The 14,734-nt window shown below is 42.1% G+C and overlaps 1 protein-coding gene across 1 annotated transcript in view; it reads left to right on the top strand.

Moving 5' to 3' along the window:
• The window catches only part of LOC121543511 (receptor-type tyrosine-protein phosphatase U-like), a 433,678-nt gene that overhangs the window by 411,271 nt on the left and 7,673 nt on the right, over positions 1-14,734 (top strand). The window contains exon 30 of the mRNA XM_041853422.1: positions 9,808-9,943. Within this exon, the coding sequence (XP_041709356.1) occupies positions 9,808-9,943 (136 nt within the window). The remainder of the gene's footprint in view (positions 1-9,807; positions 9,944-14,734) is intronic.

Genomic DNA, 14,734 nt, shown 5'->3' with positions numbered 1-14,734 from the left:
TGTTTAAATTCCATTACAACCTTCCCGATAGCCATGATTGGCTGAGATAATGAGTGGCCTGGACATGCCGAGAGATGAGTTCGGATTGGTCTGCCATGTAGCACACTTCTGTCTATTTGAGCTGGTCAGTATGTGTAGGTAATCTTGTCTAACACGGCTTTAAAAATATATATATCTCATAGTAGAACTGCATAAGTGTTGCTCTCAACTTTCTGGAGGACCGAGTTTTGAAATCAATGGAATTAGAGTATGATAGCTAAGGAGATGGATAAAAAACCTGTCTTCAAACTAAGGGCAACCATGGCATCCGTGACAGAGAGGGAGAAGCATCCATCCATGTATACGGGTAAGATAGTCTAGCTAGCTACATTTTCAGATACTACACGTTTCTAACTTTGTCAGAAAGTCATTTTATTTTCAAGTTAGTGTACTGTTAGCTAGCTAACGTTAACTGGATGGCTCGCTAGCTAATGTTACTTGTATAATCTGTGTAGTAATATTATTCGTATCTCAGAGCCATTTGCTTTGCTATTTATAGCCTAATGTTAGCTAGCTAACATTGAACCTGGTTGGTTAGCTACCTGCAGATTCATGCAGGGTAGGAACATCATGAGTTGGGATTATGGTTAATTGTTTAGCTTGCAAGCTACATGTCTTAACAAAAGACTCCACTATTAAAGACTTTAAGTCCGGGAAAACTCCAGGGTTGGATGGCATAACAGTTGAGGTATACCAAACCTTTTTTGATATACTCAGAGGACCATTACTAGCATGTTTCAACCACTCCTATGTAAATGGAAGATTATCAGACACTCAAGAAGGTCTGATTTCATTATTACTGAAACAGGATACAAGTGGGAAATATAAAGAGCCTGTCCATTTAAAATATTGGAGGCCCTTTACACTTCAGTGTAGTGATGCAGAAATTCTAGCAAAAAAAGGTATTGTCGGACATTATTAATTCTAATCAGACAGGTTTTTTTACATGGACGATACATTGGAGATAATATACAGTGAGGGAAAAAAGTATTTGATCCCCTGCTGATTTTGTATGTTTGCCCACTGACAAAGACATGATCAGTCTATAATTTTAATGGTAGGTTTATTTGAACAGTGAGAGACAGAATAACAACAACAAAATCCAGAAAAACACATGTAAAAAATGTTATCAATTGATTTGCATTCTAATGAGAGAAATAAGTATTTGACCCTTCTGCAAAACATGACTTAGTACTTGGTGGCAAAACCCTTGTTGGCAATCACAGAGGTCAGACGTTTCTTGTAGTTGGCCACCAGGTTTGCACACATCTTAGGAGGGATTTTGTTCCACTCCTCTTTGCAGATCTTCTCCAAGTCATTAAGCTTTCGAGGCTGACGTTTGGCAACTCAAACCTTCAGCTCCCTCCACAGATTTTCTATGGGATTAAGGTCTGGAGACTGGCTAGGTCACTCCAGGACCTTAATGTGCTTCTTCTTGAGCCACTCCTTTGTTGCCTTGGCCGTGTGTTTTGGGTCATTGTCATGCTGGAATACCCATCAACGACCCATTTTCAATGCTCTGGCTGAGGGAAGGAGGTTCTCACCCAAGATTTGACGGTACATGGCCCCGTCCATCGTCCCTTAGCAGAAAAACACCCCCAAAGCATAATGTTTTTACCTCCATGTTTGACGGTGGGGATGGTGTTCTTGGGGTCATAGGCAGCATTCCTCCTCCTCCAAACACGGCGAGTTGAGTTGATGCCAAAGAGCTCCATTTTGGTATCATCTGACCACAACACTTTCACCCAGTTCTCCTCTGAATCATTCAGATGTTCATTGGCAAACTTCAGACGGGCCCGTATATGTGCTTTCTTGAGCAGGGGGACCTTGCGGGCGCTGCAGGATTTCAGTCCTTCACGGCGTAGTGTGTTACCAGTTGTTTTCTTGGTGACTATGGTCCCAGCTGCCTTGAAATCTTTGACAAGATCCTCCCGTGTAGTTCTGGGCTGATTCCTCACCGTTCTCATGATCATTGCAACTCCACGAGGTGGGATCTTGCATGGAGCCCCAGGCCGAGGGAGATTGACAGTTATTTTGTGTTTCTTCCATTTGCAAATAATCGCACCAACTGTTGTCACCTTCTCACCAAGCTGCTTGGCGATGGTCTTGTAGCCCATTCCAGCCTTGTGTAGGTCTACAATCTTGTCCCTGACATCCTTGGAGAGCTCTTTGGTCTTGGCCATGGTGGAGAGTTTGGAATCTGATTGATTGCTTCTGTGGACAGGTGTATTTTATACAGGAAACAAGCTGAGCTTAGGAGCACTCTCTTTAAGAGTGTGCTCCTAATCTCAGCTCGTTACCTGTCTAAAAGACACCTGGGAGCCAGAAATCTTTCTGATTGAGAGTTGGTCAAATACTTATTTCCCTCTTACTTCCCACCTTAGCAAAATACATTGAAACTAAATTTTTCATTTAATCCTAGTAAAAATTCCCTGTCTTGGGTCAGTTAGGATCACCATTTTATTTTAAGAATGTGAAATGTCAGAATAATAGTAGAGAGAAATTATTTATTTCAGGTTTTATTTATTTCATCACATTGGTAGCATTGCCTTTAAATTGTTTAACTTGGGTCAAATGTTTAATGTAGCCTTCCACAAGCTTCCCACAACAAGTTGGGTGAATTTTGGCCCATTCCTCCTGACAGAGCTGGTGTAACTGAGTCAGGTTTGTAGGCCTCCTTGCTCGCACACGCTTTTTCAGTTCTGCCCACACATTTTCTATAGGATTGAGGTCAGGGCTTTGTGATGGCCACTCCAATACCTTGAATTTGTTGTCCTTAAGCCATTTTGCCACAACTTTGGAAGTATGCTTGGGGTCATTGTCCATTAGGAAGATCCATTTGCGACCAAGCTTTAACTTCCTGACTGATGTCTTGAGATGTTGCTTCAATATATCCACATAATAATCCTTCCTCATGATGCCATCTATTTTGTGAAGTGCACCAGTCCTTCCTGCAGCAAAGCACCCCCACCGCAGGATTCTGCCACCCCCGTGCTTCACGGTTGGGATGGTGTTCTTCGGCTTGCAAGTGTCCCCCTTTTTCCTCCAAACATAACGATGGTCATTATGGCCAAACAGTTCTATTTTTGTTTCATCAGACCAGAGGACATTTCTCAAAAAAGTACGATCTTTGTCCCCATGTGCAGTTGCAAACCGTAGTCTGGCTTTTTTATGGTGGTTTTGGAGCAGTGGCTTCTTCCTTGCTGAGCGGCCTTTCAGGTTATGTCGATATAGGACTAGTTTTACTGTGGATATAGATACTTTTGTACCTGTTTCCTCCAGCATCTTCACAAGTTCCTTTTGCTGTTGTTCTGGGATTGATTTGCACTTTTTGCACCAAAGTACGTTCATCTCTAGGAGACAGAATGCGTCTCCTTCCTGAGCAGTATGTTGTCTGCGTGGTCCCATGGTGTTTATACTTGCGTGCTATTGTTTGTACAGATGAACGTGGTACCTTCAGGCATTTTGAAATTGCTCCCAAGGATGAACCAGACTTGTGGAGGTCTACAATGTTTTTTCTGAGGTCTTGGCTGATTTATTTTGATTTTCCCATGATGTCAAGCAAAGAGGCACTGAGATTGAAGGTAGGCCTTGAAAGACATCCACAGGTACACATCCAATTGACTCAAATTATGTCAATTAGCCTATCAGAAGCTTCTAAAGCCATGACATAATTTTCTGGAATTTTCCAAGCTGTTTAAAGGCACAGTCAACTTAGTGTATGTAAACTTCTGACCCACTGGAATTGTGATACAGTGAATTATAAGTGAAATAATCTGTCTGTAAAATGTATTGTGTCATGCAAAAAGTAGATGTCCTAACCGACTTGCCAAAACTATAGTTTGTTAAAAAGAAATTTGTGGAGTGGTTTTAATGACTCCAAACTAAGTGTATGTAAACTTCCGACTTCAACTGTATGTACACTACTGTTAAAAAGTTTGGGGTCACTTAGAAATGCCCTTGTTTTCGAAAGAAAAGCAATGTTTTGTCCATTAAAATAACATCAAATTGATCAGAAATACAGTGTAGACATTGTTAATGTTGTAAATGGCTATTGTAGCTAGAAACAACAGATTTTTATATGGAATATCTACATAGGCGTACAGAGGCCCATTATCAGCAACCATCAGTCCTGTGTTCCAATGGCACATTGTGTTTGCTAATCCAAGTTTATCATTTCAAAAGGCTAATTGGTCATTAGAAAAACCTTTTGTAATTATGTTAGCACAGCTGAAAACTGTTGTGCTGATTTAAAGAAGCAATGAAACTGGCGTTCTTGAGACTAGTTGAGTATCTGGAGCATCAGCAATTGGGGGTTCGATTACAGGCTCAAAATGGCCAGAGACAAATAACTTTCTTCTGAAACTCATCAGTCTGTTCTTGTTCGGAGAAATTAAGGCTATTCCATATGAGAAATTGCCAAGAAACTGAAGATCTCGTACAACGCTGTGTACTACTCGCTTCACAGAACAGCGCAAACTTGCTCTAACCAGAATAGAAAGAGGAGTGGGAGGCCCCGGTGCACAACTGAGCAAGAGGACAAATACAGTGGGGAGAACAAGTATTTGATACACTGCCGATTTTGCAGGTTTTCCTACTTACAAAGCATGTAGAGGTCTATGTGTTTTTATCATAGGTACACTTCAACTGTGACAGACGGAATCTAAAACAAAAATCCAGAAAATCACATTGTTTTTAAGTAATTAATTTGCATTTTATTGCATGACATAAGTATTTGATCACCTACCAACCAGTAAGAATTCCGGCTCTCACAGACCTGTTAGTTTTTCTTTAAGAAGCCCTCCTGTTCTCCACTTATTACCTGTATTAACTGCACCTGTTTGAACTCGTTACCTGTATAACAGACACCTGTCCACACACTCAATCAAACAGACTCCAACCTCTCCACAATGGCCAAGACCAGAGAGCTGTGTAAGGTCATCAGAGATAAAATTGTAGACCTGCACAAGGCTGGGATGGGCTACATGACAATAGGCAAGCAGCTTGGTGAGAAGGCAACAACTGTTGGCGCAATTATTAGAAAAGGGAAGAAGTTCAAGATGACGGTCAATCACCCTCGGTCTGGGGCTCCATGCAAGATCTCACCTCGTGGGGCATCAATGATCATGAGGAAGGTGAGGGATCAGCCCAGAACTACACGGCAGGACCTGGTCAATGACCTGAAGAGAGCTGGGACCACAGTCTCAAAGAAAACCATTAGTAACACACTACGCCGTCATGGATTAAAATCCTGCAGCGCACGCAAGGTCCCCCTGCTCAAGCCAGCGCATGTCCAGGCCCGTCTGAAGTTTGCCAATGAGGAGGAATGGGAGAAGGTCATGTGGTCTGATGAGACAAAAATAGAGCTTTTTGGTCTAAACTCCACTCGCCGTGTTTGGAGGAAGAAGAAGGATGAGTACAACACCAAGAACACCATCCCAACCATGAAGCATGGAGGTGGAAACATCATTCTTTGGGGATGCTTTTCTGCAAAGGGGACAGGACGACTGCACCGTATTAAGGGGAGGATGGATGGGGCCATGTATCGCGAGATCTTGGCCAACAACCTCCTTCCCTCAGTAAGAGCATTGAAGATGGGTCATGGCTGGGTCTTCCAGCATGACAACGACCCGAAACACACAGCCAGGGCAACTAAGGAGTGGCTCTGTAAGAAGCATCTCAAGGACCTGGAGTGGCCTTGCCAGTCTCCAGACCTGAACCCAATAGAAACTCTTTGGAGGGAGCTGAAAGTCCGTATTGCCCAGCGACAGCCCCGAAATCTGAAGGATCTGGAGAAGGTCTGTATGGAGGTGTGGGCCAAAATCCCTGCTGCAGTGATTGCAAACCTGGTCAAGACCTACAGGAAACATATGATCTCTGTAATTGCAAACAAAGGTTTCTGTACCAAATATTAAGTTCTGCTTTTCTGATGTATCAAATACTTATGTCATGCAATAAAATGCAAATTAATTACTTAAAAATCATACAGTGTGATTTTCTGGATTTTTGTTTTAGATTCCGCCTCTCACAGTTAAAGTGTACCTATGATAAAAATTACAGACCTCTACATGCTTTGTAAGTAGGAAAACCTGCAAAATCGGCAGTGTATCAAATACTTGTTCTCCCCACTGTACATTAGAGTGTCTAGTTTGAGAAACAGGCGCCTCACAGGTCCTCAACTGGCAGCATCATTAAATAGTACACGCAAAACAACAGTATCAACGTCAACAGTGATGCTGACCTTCTAGGCAGAGTTGCAAAGAAAAAGCCATATCTCAGACTGCCCATCTTAATCTTTTCTTTTCATTGGCCAGTCTGAGATATGGCTTTTTCTTTGCAACTCTGCCTAGAAGGTCAGCATCCCGGAGTCGCCTCTTCACTGTTGACGTTGAGACTGGTGTTTTGTGGGTACTATTTAACGAAGCTGCCAGTTGAGGACCTATGAGGTGTCTGTTTCTCAAACTAGACACTCTAATGTATTTGTCCTCTTGCTCAGTTGTGCACCGGGGCCTCCCACTCCTCTTTCTATTCTGGTTAGAGCCAGTTTGCGCTGTTCTGTGAAAGGAGTAGTACACAGCGTTGTACGAGATCTTCAGTGTCTTGGCAATTTCTCACATGGAATAGCCTTCATTTCTCCAAACATGAATAGACTGACGAATTTCAGAAGAAAGTTATTTGTTTCTGGCCATTTTGAGCCTTTAATCGAACCCACAATTGCTGATGCTCCAGATACTCAACTAGTCTCAAGAATGCCAGTTTTATTGCTTCTTTAATCAGCACAACAGTTTTCAGCTGTTCTAACACAATTGCAAAAGTGTTTTCTAACGATCAATTAGCCTTTTAAAATGCTAAACTTGGATTAGCAAACACAACGTGCCATTAGAACACAGGACTGATGGTTGCTGATAATGGGCCTCTGTACGCCTATGTAAATATTCCATTAACAATCAGCCGTTTCCAGCTACAATAGCCATTTACAACATTAACAATGTCTACACTGTATTTCTGATCAATTTGATGTTATTTTAATGGACAAAAACATTTCTTTTCTTTCGAAAACAAGGACATTTCTAAGTCACCCCAAACTTGAATTATATATACACTGGGGAGAACAAGTATTTGATACACTGCTGATTTTGCAGGTTTTCCTACTTACAAAGCATGTAGAGGTCTGTAATTTTTATCATAGGTACACTTCAACTGTGAGAGACGGAATCTAAAACAAAAATCCAGAAAATCACATTGTATGATTATAAAGTAATGAAATTGCATTTTATTGCATGACATAAGTATTTGATACATCAGAAAAGCAGAACTTAATATTTGGTACAGAAACCTTTGTTTGCAATTACAGAGATCATACGTTTCCTGTAGGTCTTGACACACTGCAGCAGGGATTTTGGCCCACACCTCCATACAGACCTTCTCCAGATCCTTCAGGTTTCGGGGCTGTCGCTGGGCAATACGGACTTTCAGCTCCCTCCAAAGATGTTCTATTGGGTTCAGGTCTGGAGACTGGCAAGGCCACTCCAGGTCCTTGAGATGCTTCTTACGGAGCCACTCCTTAGTTGCCCTGGCTGTGTGTTTCGGGTCGTTGTCATGCTGGAAGACCCAGCCATGACCCATCTTCAATGCTCTTACTGAGGGAAGGAGGTTGTTGGCCAAGATCTTGCGATACATGGCCCCATCCATCCTCCCCTCAATACGGTGCAGTCGTCCTGTCCCCTTTGCAGAAAAGCATCCCCAAAGAATGATGTTTCCACCTCCATGCTTCACGGTTGGGATGGTGTTCTTGGGGTTGTACTCATCCTTCTTCTTCCTCCAAACACGGCGAGTGGAGTTTAGACTAAAAAGCTCTATTTTTGTCTCATCAGACCACATGACCTTCTCCCATTCCTCCTCTGGATAATCCAGAGGGTCATTGGTAAACTTCAGACGGGCCTGGACATGCGCTGGCTTGAGCAGGGGGACCTTGCGTGCACTGCAGGATTTTAATCCATGACGGCATAATGTGTTACTAATGGTTTTCTTTGAGGCTGTGGTCCCAGCTCTCTTCAGGTCATTGACCAGGTCCTGCCGTGTAGTTCTGGGCTGATCCCTCACCTTCCTCGTGATAATTGATGCCCCACGAGGTGAGATCTTGCATGGAGCCCCAGACCGAGGGTGATTGACCGTCATCTTGAACTTCTTCCATTTTCTAATAATTGCGCCAACAGTTGTTGCCTTCTCACCAAGCTGCTTGCCTATTGTCCTGTAGCCCATCCCAGTCTTGTGCAGGTCTACAATTTTATCCCTGATGTCCTTACACAGCTCTCTGGTCTTGGCCATTGTGGAGAGGTTGGAGTCTGTTTGATTGAGTGTGTGGACAGGTGTCTTTTATACAGGTAACGAGTTCAAACAGGTGCAGTTAATACAGGTAATGAGTGGAGAACAGGAGGGCTTCTTAAAGAAAAACTAACAGGTCTGTGAGAGCTGTAATTCTTACTGGTTGGAAGGTGATCAAATACTTACGTCATGCAATAAAATGCAAATTAATTACTTAAAAATCATACAATGTGATTTTATGGATTTTTGTTTTAGATTCCGTCTCTCACAGTTGAAGTGTACATATGATAAAAATTACAGACCTCTACATGCTTTGTAAGTAGGAAAACCTGCAAAATCGCCAGTGTATCAAATACTTGTTCTCCCCACTGTATATATAATTAAACAATTTGACTTTCCACTGACCTTCAATAAAGCCTGTGTGTCCATGTATATTGACGACTCAACAGTATACATTTTGGCTGCAACAGTAAAATAAATAACATAGCATTACATCTCCAGTCAGTTTTAGCAATAGCCTGGTGCTAAATATCTCAAACTCAAAGCATCATTTTTGGGACAAATCACTCGCTCAACCCTAAACCTCATTTGGATCTATTATTTAATAATGTGACTATTGAGCAGGTTGAAGAGACTAAACTGCTGGGTGCCACCCTAGATGGCAAGCTATCATGGTCAAAACATATAGACTCAATGGTTACTAAAATGGGAAGAGGTCTGTCCATGATAAGGCATTGCTCTGCTTTCTTGATATCACAGTCAACCAGACAGGTCCTACAGGCCCTAGTTTTGTCGCACCTGGACTACTGTCCAGTTGTGTGGTCAGGTGCTGCGAAGAAGGACATACGCAAATTGCACTTAGATGTACACAGAGGGCGAATGTCAATAACATGCATGTCAATCTCTCCTGGCTCAAAGTTGAGGAGAGATTGACTGCATCACTATTGGTCTTTGTGCGAGGTGTTGATGTGTTGAAGGTACCGAACTGTCTGTTCAAGCAGTTGGCACACAGTTCGGACACTCATCGGTATCACACAAGACATGCAACTAGAGGTCTAGAGAGAAGCACAGACATTTTTATGCATTTTGTATTGTATTTTGCATTGTATTATGTATGTTATACGTGGTTGGGATATGACTGTGATATGTGATTGTCTCGCCTGGCTATCTTAAGATGAATGCACTAGCTGTGGGCCACTCTGGATGGGAGCGTCTGCAGAATGGCTAAATTGTAATGTAAATGTAGTGCTGCTATGTATATTTATGTATATTATGTATTTTATCTGTTGTGTTTCCTGTTTGGACCCCAGGAAGGGTAGCCGCTGCCTCGGCAGCAGCTAATTGGGGATCCTAATAAATACTAAATACTAAAATCATAGCATCTTAACACTGAAGGTTGTATTTCAACTCCTCATTCTCTAACAACTCCACCATGTCTTATAGGAACGGCGGTGGGCGCAGTGGGACATTCTGTGCCAGCGCCATCCTGCTGGAGATGATCCAGTACCAGAACATGGTGGACATCTTCTACTGCGTCAAGACGCTCCGCAACTCCAAACCCAACATGGTGGAGTCACTGGTAGGTGGAGTGGAGCTGACTGGCTGCAATTTAGTTTTGGAGTATTTTAGAAATGACTATGGATTTGTCTGCCTTTGTTTAATCCGATTTGTATTGGTGTTATTACTATATCCAGTATTATCAATTATATTTGTATTCAATAATTTCAGAACGGGGGGTGGGGCTGGTGGTCGAGGAAATCCGTCCCGGGTTAAGCGCAACTAAATGGAACATCATTCCCTTTTTATGCGCTTTTCTCTCAATGCGTATTCTGACCTTGAACTTAAACATAAGAATAGCATGCTATTCACCCACTATTCGTTTGAGGTGGAGCTTGAATAAATGAAGGTGTGGCAGAGGTCTGTCTACAGATACGCTGTATTCTGACCTTGACTTAATTCCCTAATAATTCCAACACATTTACACGCGAGGAAACCATGTATAAGGTCTAGCAAACCTACCGGTTCTAAGTGGAAAAATAATCAACTTAATTTTTTCCCGATAGACATAACACCATTCTCCATGCACTGTAATTTACAACTTGATAAGATCTATTGATAAGAGCTAGGTAAATGAGTAATCTGTTTGGATAAGGGAATTGTAAATATAAATTACACTTATTTTAGATCTATTTTACCTTATGATCGCCGGAGACAAATGTGAAACCAGTCATATGGCAGCAAACTGAAGCATGTCAACAAATCAACTTTCCATTATGCAGAATTTAAATTGTACGTACGGCCTTTTAACTTGCAGGGCACTCTCGAATGTCATAATTATAGGCTACCCCGACTTTCTCTGTCTCCTATTTCTATCATGTTAAATATCAGTATTTACTGTCTAATAACCACACATATTCAGCGACCAATACATTTTATTTTATTTTGATTTGATTTACTGTTAGTTCCCTTCAGTTGGTATAGCCTATATTATTATTCAATTTAATTACATTGTTTTGTTTATCTTCATTTGCTTCCTCTGTAAACGCTTCACAGCCATTCGGTTGTTGCTGAGGATCATTACTAACAGTTGATAATATTAAAAAAAAAGACATGTAGGCTAATTAAATAGTTATGGAGCAGAGCGCAGACCAAGCTGTAACAGTTTGAACCCGACGCATGGCACAATACTTGGCCATGTCATCACACAGTTTCATGGTTAATGCAGGCAATAGACAACGTTATTCTCCCTATTATAATTATATGTACACTAATCTTCCAACATTACCATGGGTTGAAGAACTGAATGTGGCAATTTTCAAAATGAATCAAACCACCGTTTTCTTTCTTTCGTATGTCAAGGCTCTCCAAACCTGGTTTTATGATTCATAAATACTTACCTAAACCTAAATAATCTACAAAATCGGAGTATTTTTTTATCTACCAGTTGGTGCTGAAATGGAGACAAATATGTATATATTTTGAAGGCATTCTTTCATTGATCCCTCATATTCGGAACCCGTTCTTTCGATGAATTATAGGCTGAACAAAACTGAACAAAACTATAAACGCAACATGTTCCATACGCACTAAAAGCGTATTTCTCTCAAATGTTGTGCACAAATTTGTTTACATCCCTGGTAGTGAGCATTTCTCCTTTGCCAAGATAATCCATCCACCTGACAGGTGTGGCATATCAATAAATTGATTAAACAGCATGATCATAACACAGGTGCATCTTGTACTGGGGACAATAAAAGGCCACTCTAAAATGTGCAGTTTTGTCACACAATACAATGTCACAGATGTCTCAAGTTTTGAGGGAGCGCGCAATTGGCATGCTGACTGCAGGAATGTCCACCAGAGCGGTTGCCAGAGAATTGAATGTTAATTTCTGTACCATTAGCCGCCTCCAACATTGTTTTAGAGAATTTGGCAGTACGTCCAACCGGCCTCACAACCGCAGACCATGTGTAACCACGCCAGCCCAGGACTTCCACATCCGGCTTCTTCACCTACGGTGATCGTCTGAGACCAGCCATCCGGACAGCTGATGAAACTGAGGAGTATTTTTGTCTGTAATAAAGCCCTTTTGTGGGGAAAAACGTATTCTGATTGGCTGGGCCTGGCTCCCAAGTGGGTGGGCCTATGCCCATCCATGGCTGCACCCCTGCCCATAGATTAGGGACTAATGAATTTATTTCCATTGACTGATTTCCTTATGTAACAGGTCAAAGAATTACAGATTTTTGCAACCGTTCATTTTCTATTTTTTATTTTATTTTGTGAGTTGATTTCACCAAAATATTGTATTGTTCAGCATTTCGTGTAGTCTACAGATATTGGGAGAGTTAGTTGTGTAAGTGCGCCCTCTAGAGTTGGTTATATGCGGAGGGATGTTGTGCTTTTCTCAGTCTGCATTGTATTCGGCTGGGAGAGGTACGTGTTCACTTCGGCGTGACATAAACTTGATATACCTGTTAAAACTAAAACGTTTCAGTGCACATAGTAACTTGTATGTATATTATATGATGAGTGTACGTACATTTAATCAAGCTGTGTCGTGAATATAGCCATTTTTGAGAGTTGAGAAATTGCTAACTTAGCTAACCTCGTGTTCTGTTTAGCTGTAAGTTAGCAATCATCATTCTATCCTCTTGTGACGAAGCTCACGTTGTTCTTTTTATGTTAGGCGGATTCTGGTCGAGGGTAGAGTGTTGAACATTTTCTCTCTTTGATGTTGAACAGGTATGTATTCCCTATATCAGGTTAAAAATGTGTTCATTTAAAATGTTTTCATGTATTGATTAGTGTTTAATGGCACTGAAAAGCTCAAATGTGAAGGATTACATGTTGCTTCGTGCATATTACTGTATGTATTACCTGTTTGAAAGATGGTTTATGTCATGTTGCACAGTATTAATATAAAGGCTAAAAGCTCAGAGTTTTTGGCAGAGATAACATGAATATGACACATACATAAGATATACACCAGATGCAATGTTTATTTTCCAATGATGTTGTATTTTATTCCTTGTATTTTTGAATGTGATTATACTCAGTCTGCATTGTATTCGGCTGGGAGAGGCGGATTCTGGTCGAGGGTAGAGTGTTGAACATTTTCTCTCTTTGATGTTGAACAGTCTGCATTGTACTCGGCTGGGAGAGAGTGAGAGAGCTGTACACAATAAAGTGCCTTCAAGTACGCCAGTGTGTTGTCTTCAGTGCACCGGAACACAACGCAGTAGTCGGCAAGAGACAGACCAAGCCGGCTACATTGGTGCCGTGACCCGGATATCTTCGCTTCAGATCATCGCCAGGGTGATCGCCGGTGGTTGCTGTGACAAGTAGGAACCTCTTCGAACGTTGACAAGTAGAAGGGCAAACATTAATGTGTAAATTGTAGCTCTTAATTGCTTACCTCAGCTACTTCTATCATTGTACAATTTTTTTTTATATTCACATGTTTTGGTGATTCACATATCATTACCATAGTCTATTACAACTTTCTATTTAAAAAAAAATAAAAAAATGGCTGATGGCAAGGATGCGCAGACACCATTTAGTGTTGGAGATGCTGCAGGGGTAAGCCTGGGGAGGGGCAGGTTTATGAGTATGGTGGAGAGCACGCCGGTTAGGGGTGCTGGTATACTAGGCAGACCTGTACTCTCGTCCACACGCTTACGCACTGATGAATATTCCCCCGCACCACACATGCGTAGCTTAGGAGATGCTCCAGACATTGCAAGCAGCGTTAGTTCAGTGGGCTGTCCTGCATTTTCATACACTCACACCCAAACAGATGAACACTCTCCACGTCAGCAAGTGTCTAGTTCACATGTGAGTTCTGCAGACCTAGGGAGTCTCATCACACAGTTAGCTCATGAAATAGGAGAGAACATTGCTAGCCAATTACAGAGATCTGTTGGTAGTGCAGATAACCAAACCACTCCTACGCCTAGCCTGAACTTAGGATATGGACAGTCTGATTTGAACATGACAGGAGTAAAGTTAGTCATGAAGACAGATGTCAAAGAGCCGCCGTACTTCAGGGGTGATGGAACAGACAAACACACAGTGCATGAGTGGGAAGAGATTATGAGCGTTTACCTGAATAAGAGGGGTGTACACCCGCAAGAGCACTCCCAGGAGATAATGTCAAGACTAATGGGAAAGGCTAGAGACATTGTTAAAGTTACCCTGCGCAGTATGCCATCGCTGCAGCCAGCTGAGAACTCCAAGCTCGTCTTTGATATTCTGAAACAACATTTCAGTGAGTTAACCTACTCCTCTATGCCTTTAGCAGATTTCTATAACACACTTCCTCTGGCTGGAGAAAGTCCCATGGACTATTGGATACGCTTGAACAAGGCTGTGGATGTCGCAGATGAGTGTCTGAGAAGGCAGGGGCGAAACATTGAGGACCCCTCTCACGAAGTCACAATGATGCTGGTGAAACACTGTCCCGACCCCGCTCTTACAAGTGTCCTAAAGTGCAAAACAGCTGAAAAGTGGACAGCAAATGAGATTCATGAACACCTCGTTGAACATCAGAGAGAGGCTAGAACAATGTGTCAAGCCAAATCTTATCGGCCAAAGAACATTGGTGCACATGCTCAGGCATTAACCACAGAGACAGTCGCTGCTGAAAACCCAACAGACCTTACTGGTTACCCAAAGGCAATGGGGCTTCCATCCTCTCCTCAGACAGAGAGCATCTGCATGCAGTCTCTCATTGGCTTGCTGGACCGTGTGCTAGAGCAGACGGCACACACAACAGCAGTCGTGCCACCAAGCAGGGGGCCAGCAGCCATTGTTCAGAGTAGATGTAAAGTCTGTCAGTCTGCCGAACATTCAACTACTGCACACTGTA

Source organism: Coregonus clupeaformis, chromosome 28 (assembly GCF_020615455.1).
Source record: "Coregonus clupeaformis isolate EN_2021a chromosome 28, ASM2061545v1, whole genome shotgun sequence".
NCBI classification, from domain to species: Eukaryota; Metazoa; Chordata; class Actinopteri; order Salmoniformes; family Salmonidae; genus Coregonus; species Coregonus clupeaformis.
The sequence above is the reverse complement of the archived record's forward strand: the minus strand, read 5'-3'. Positions and strand labels throughout refer to the sequence as shown.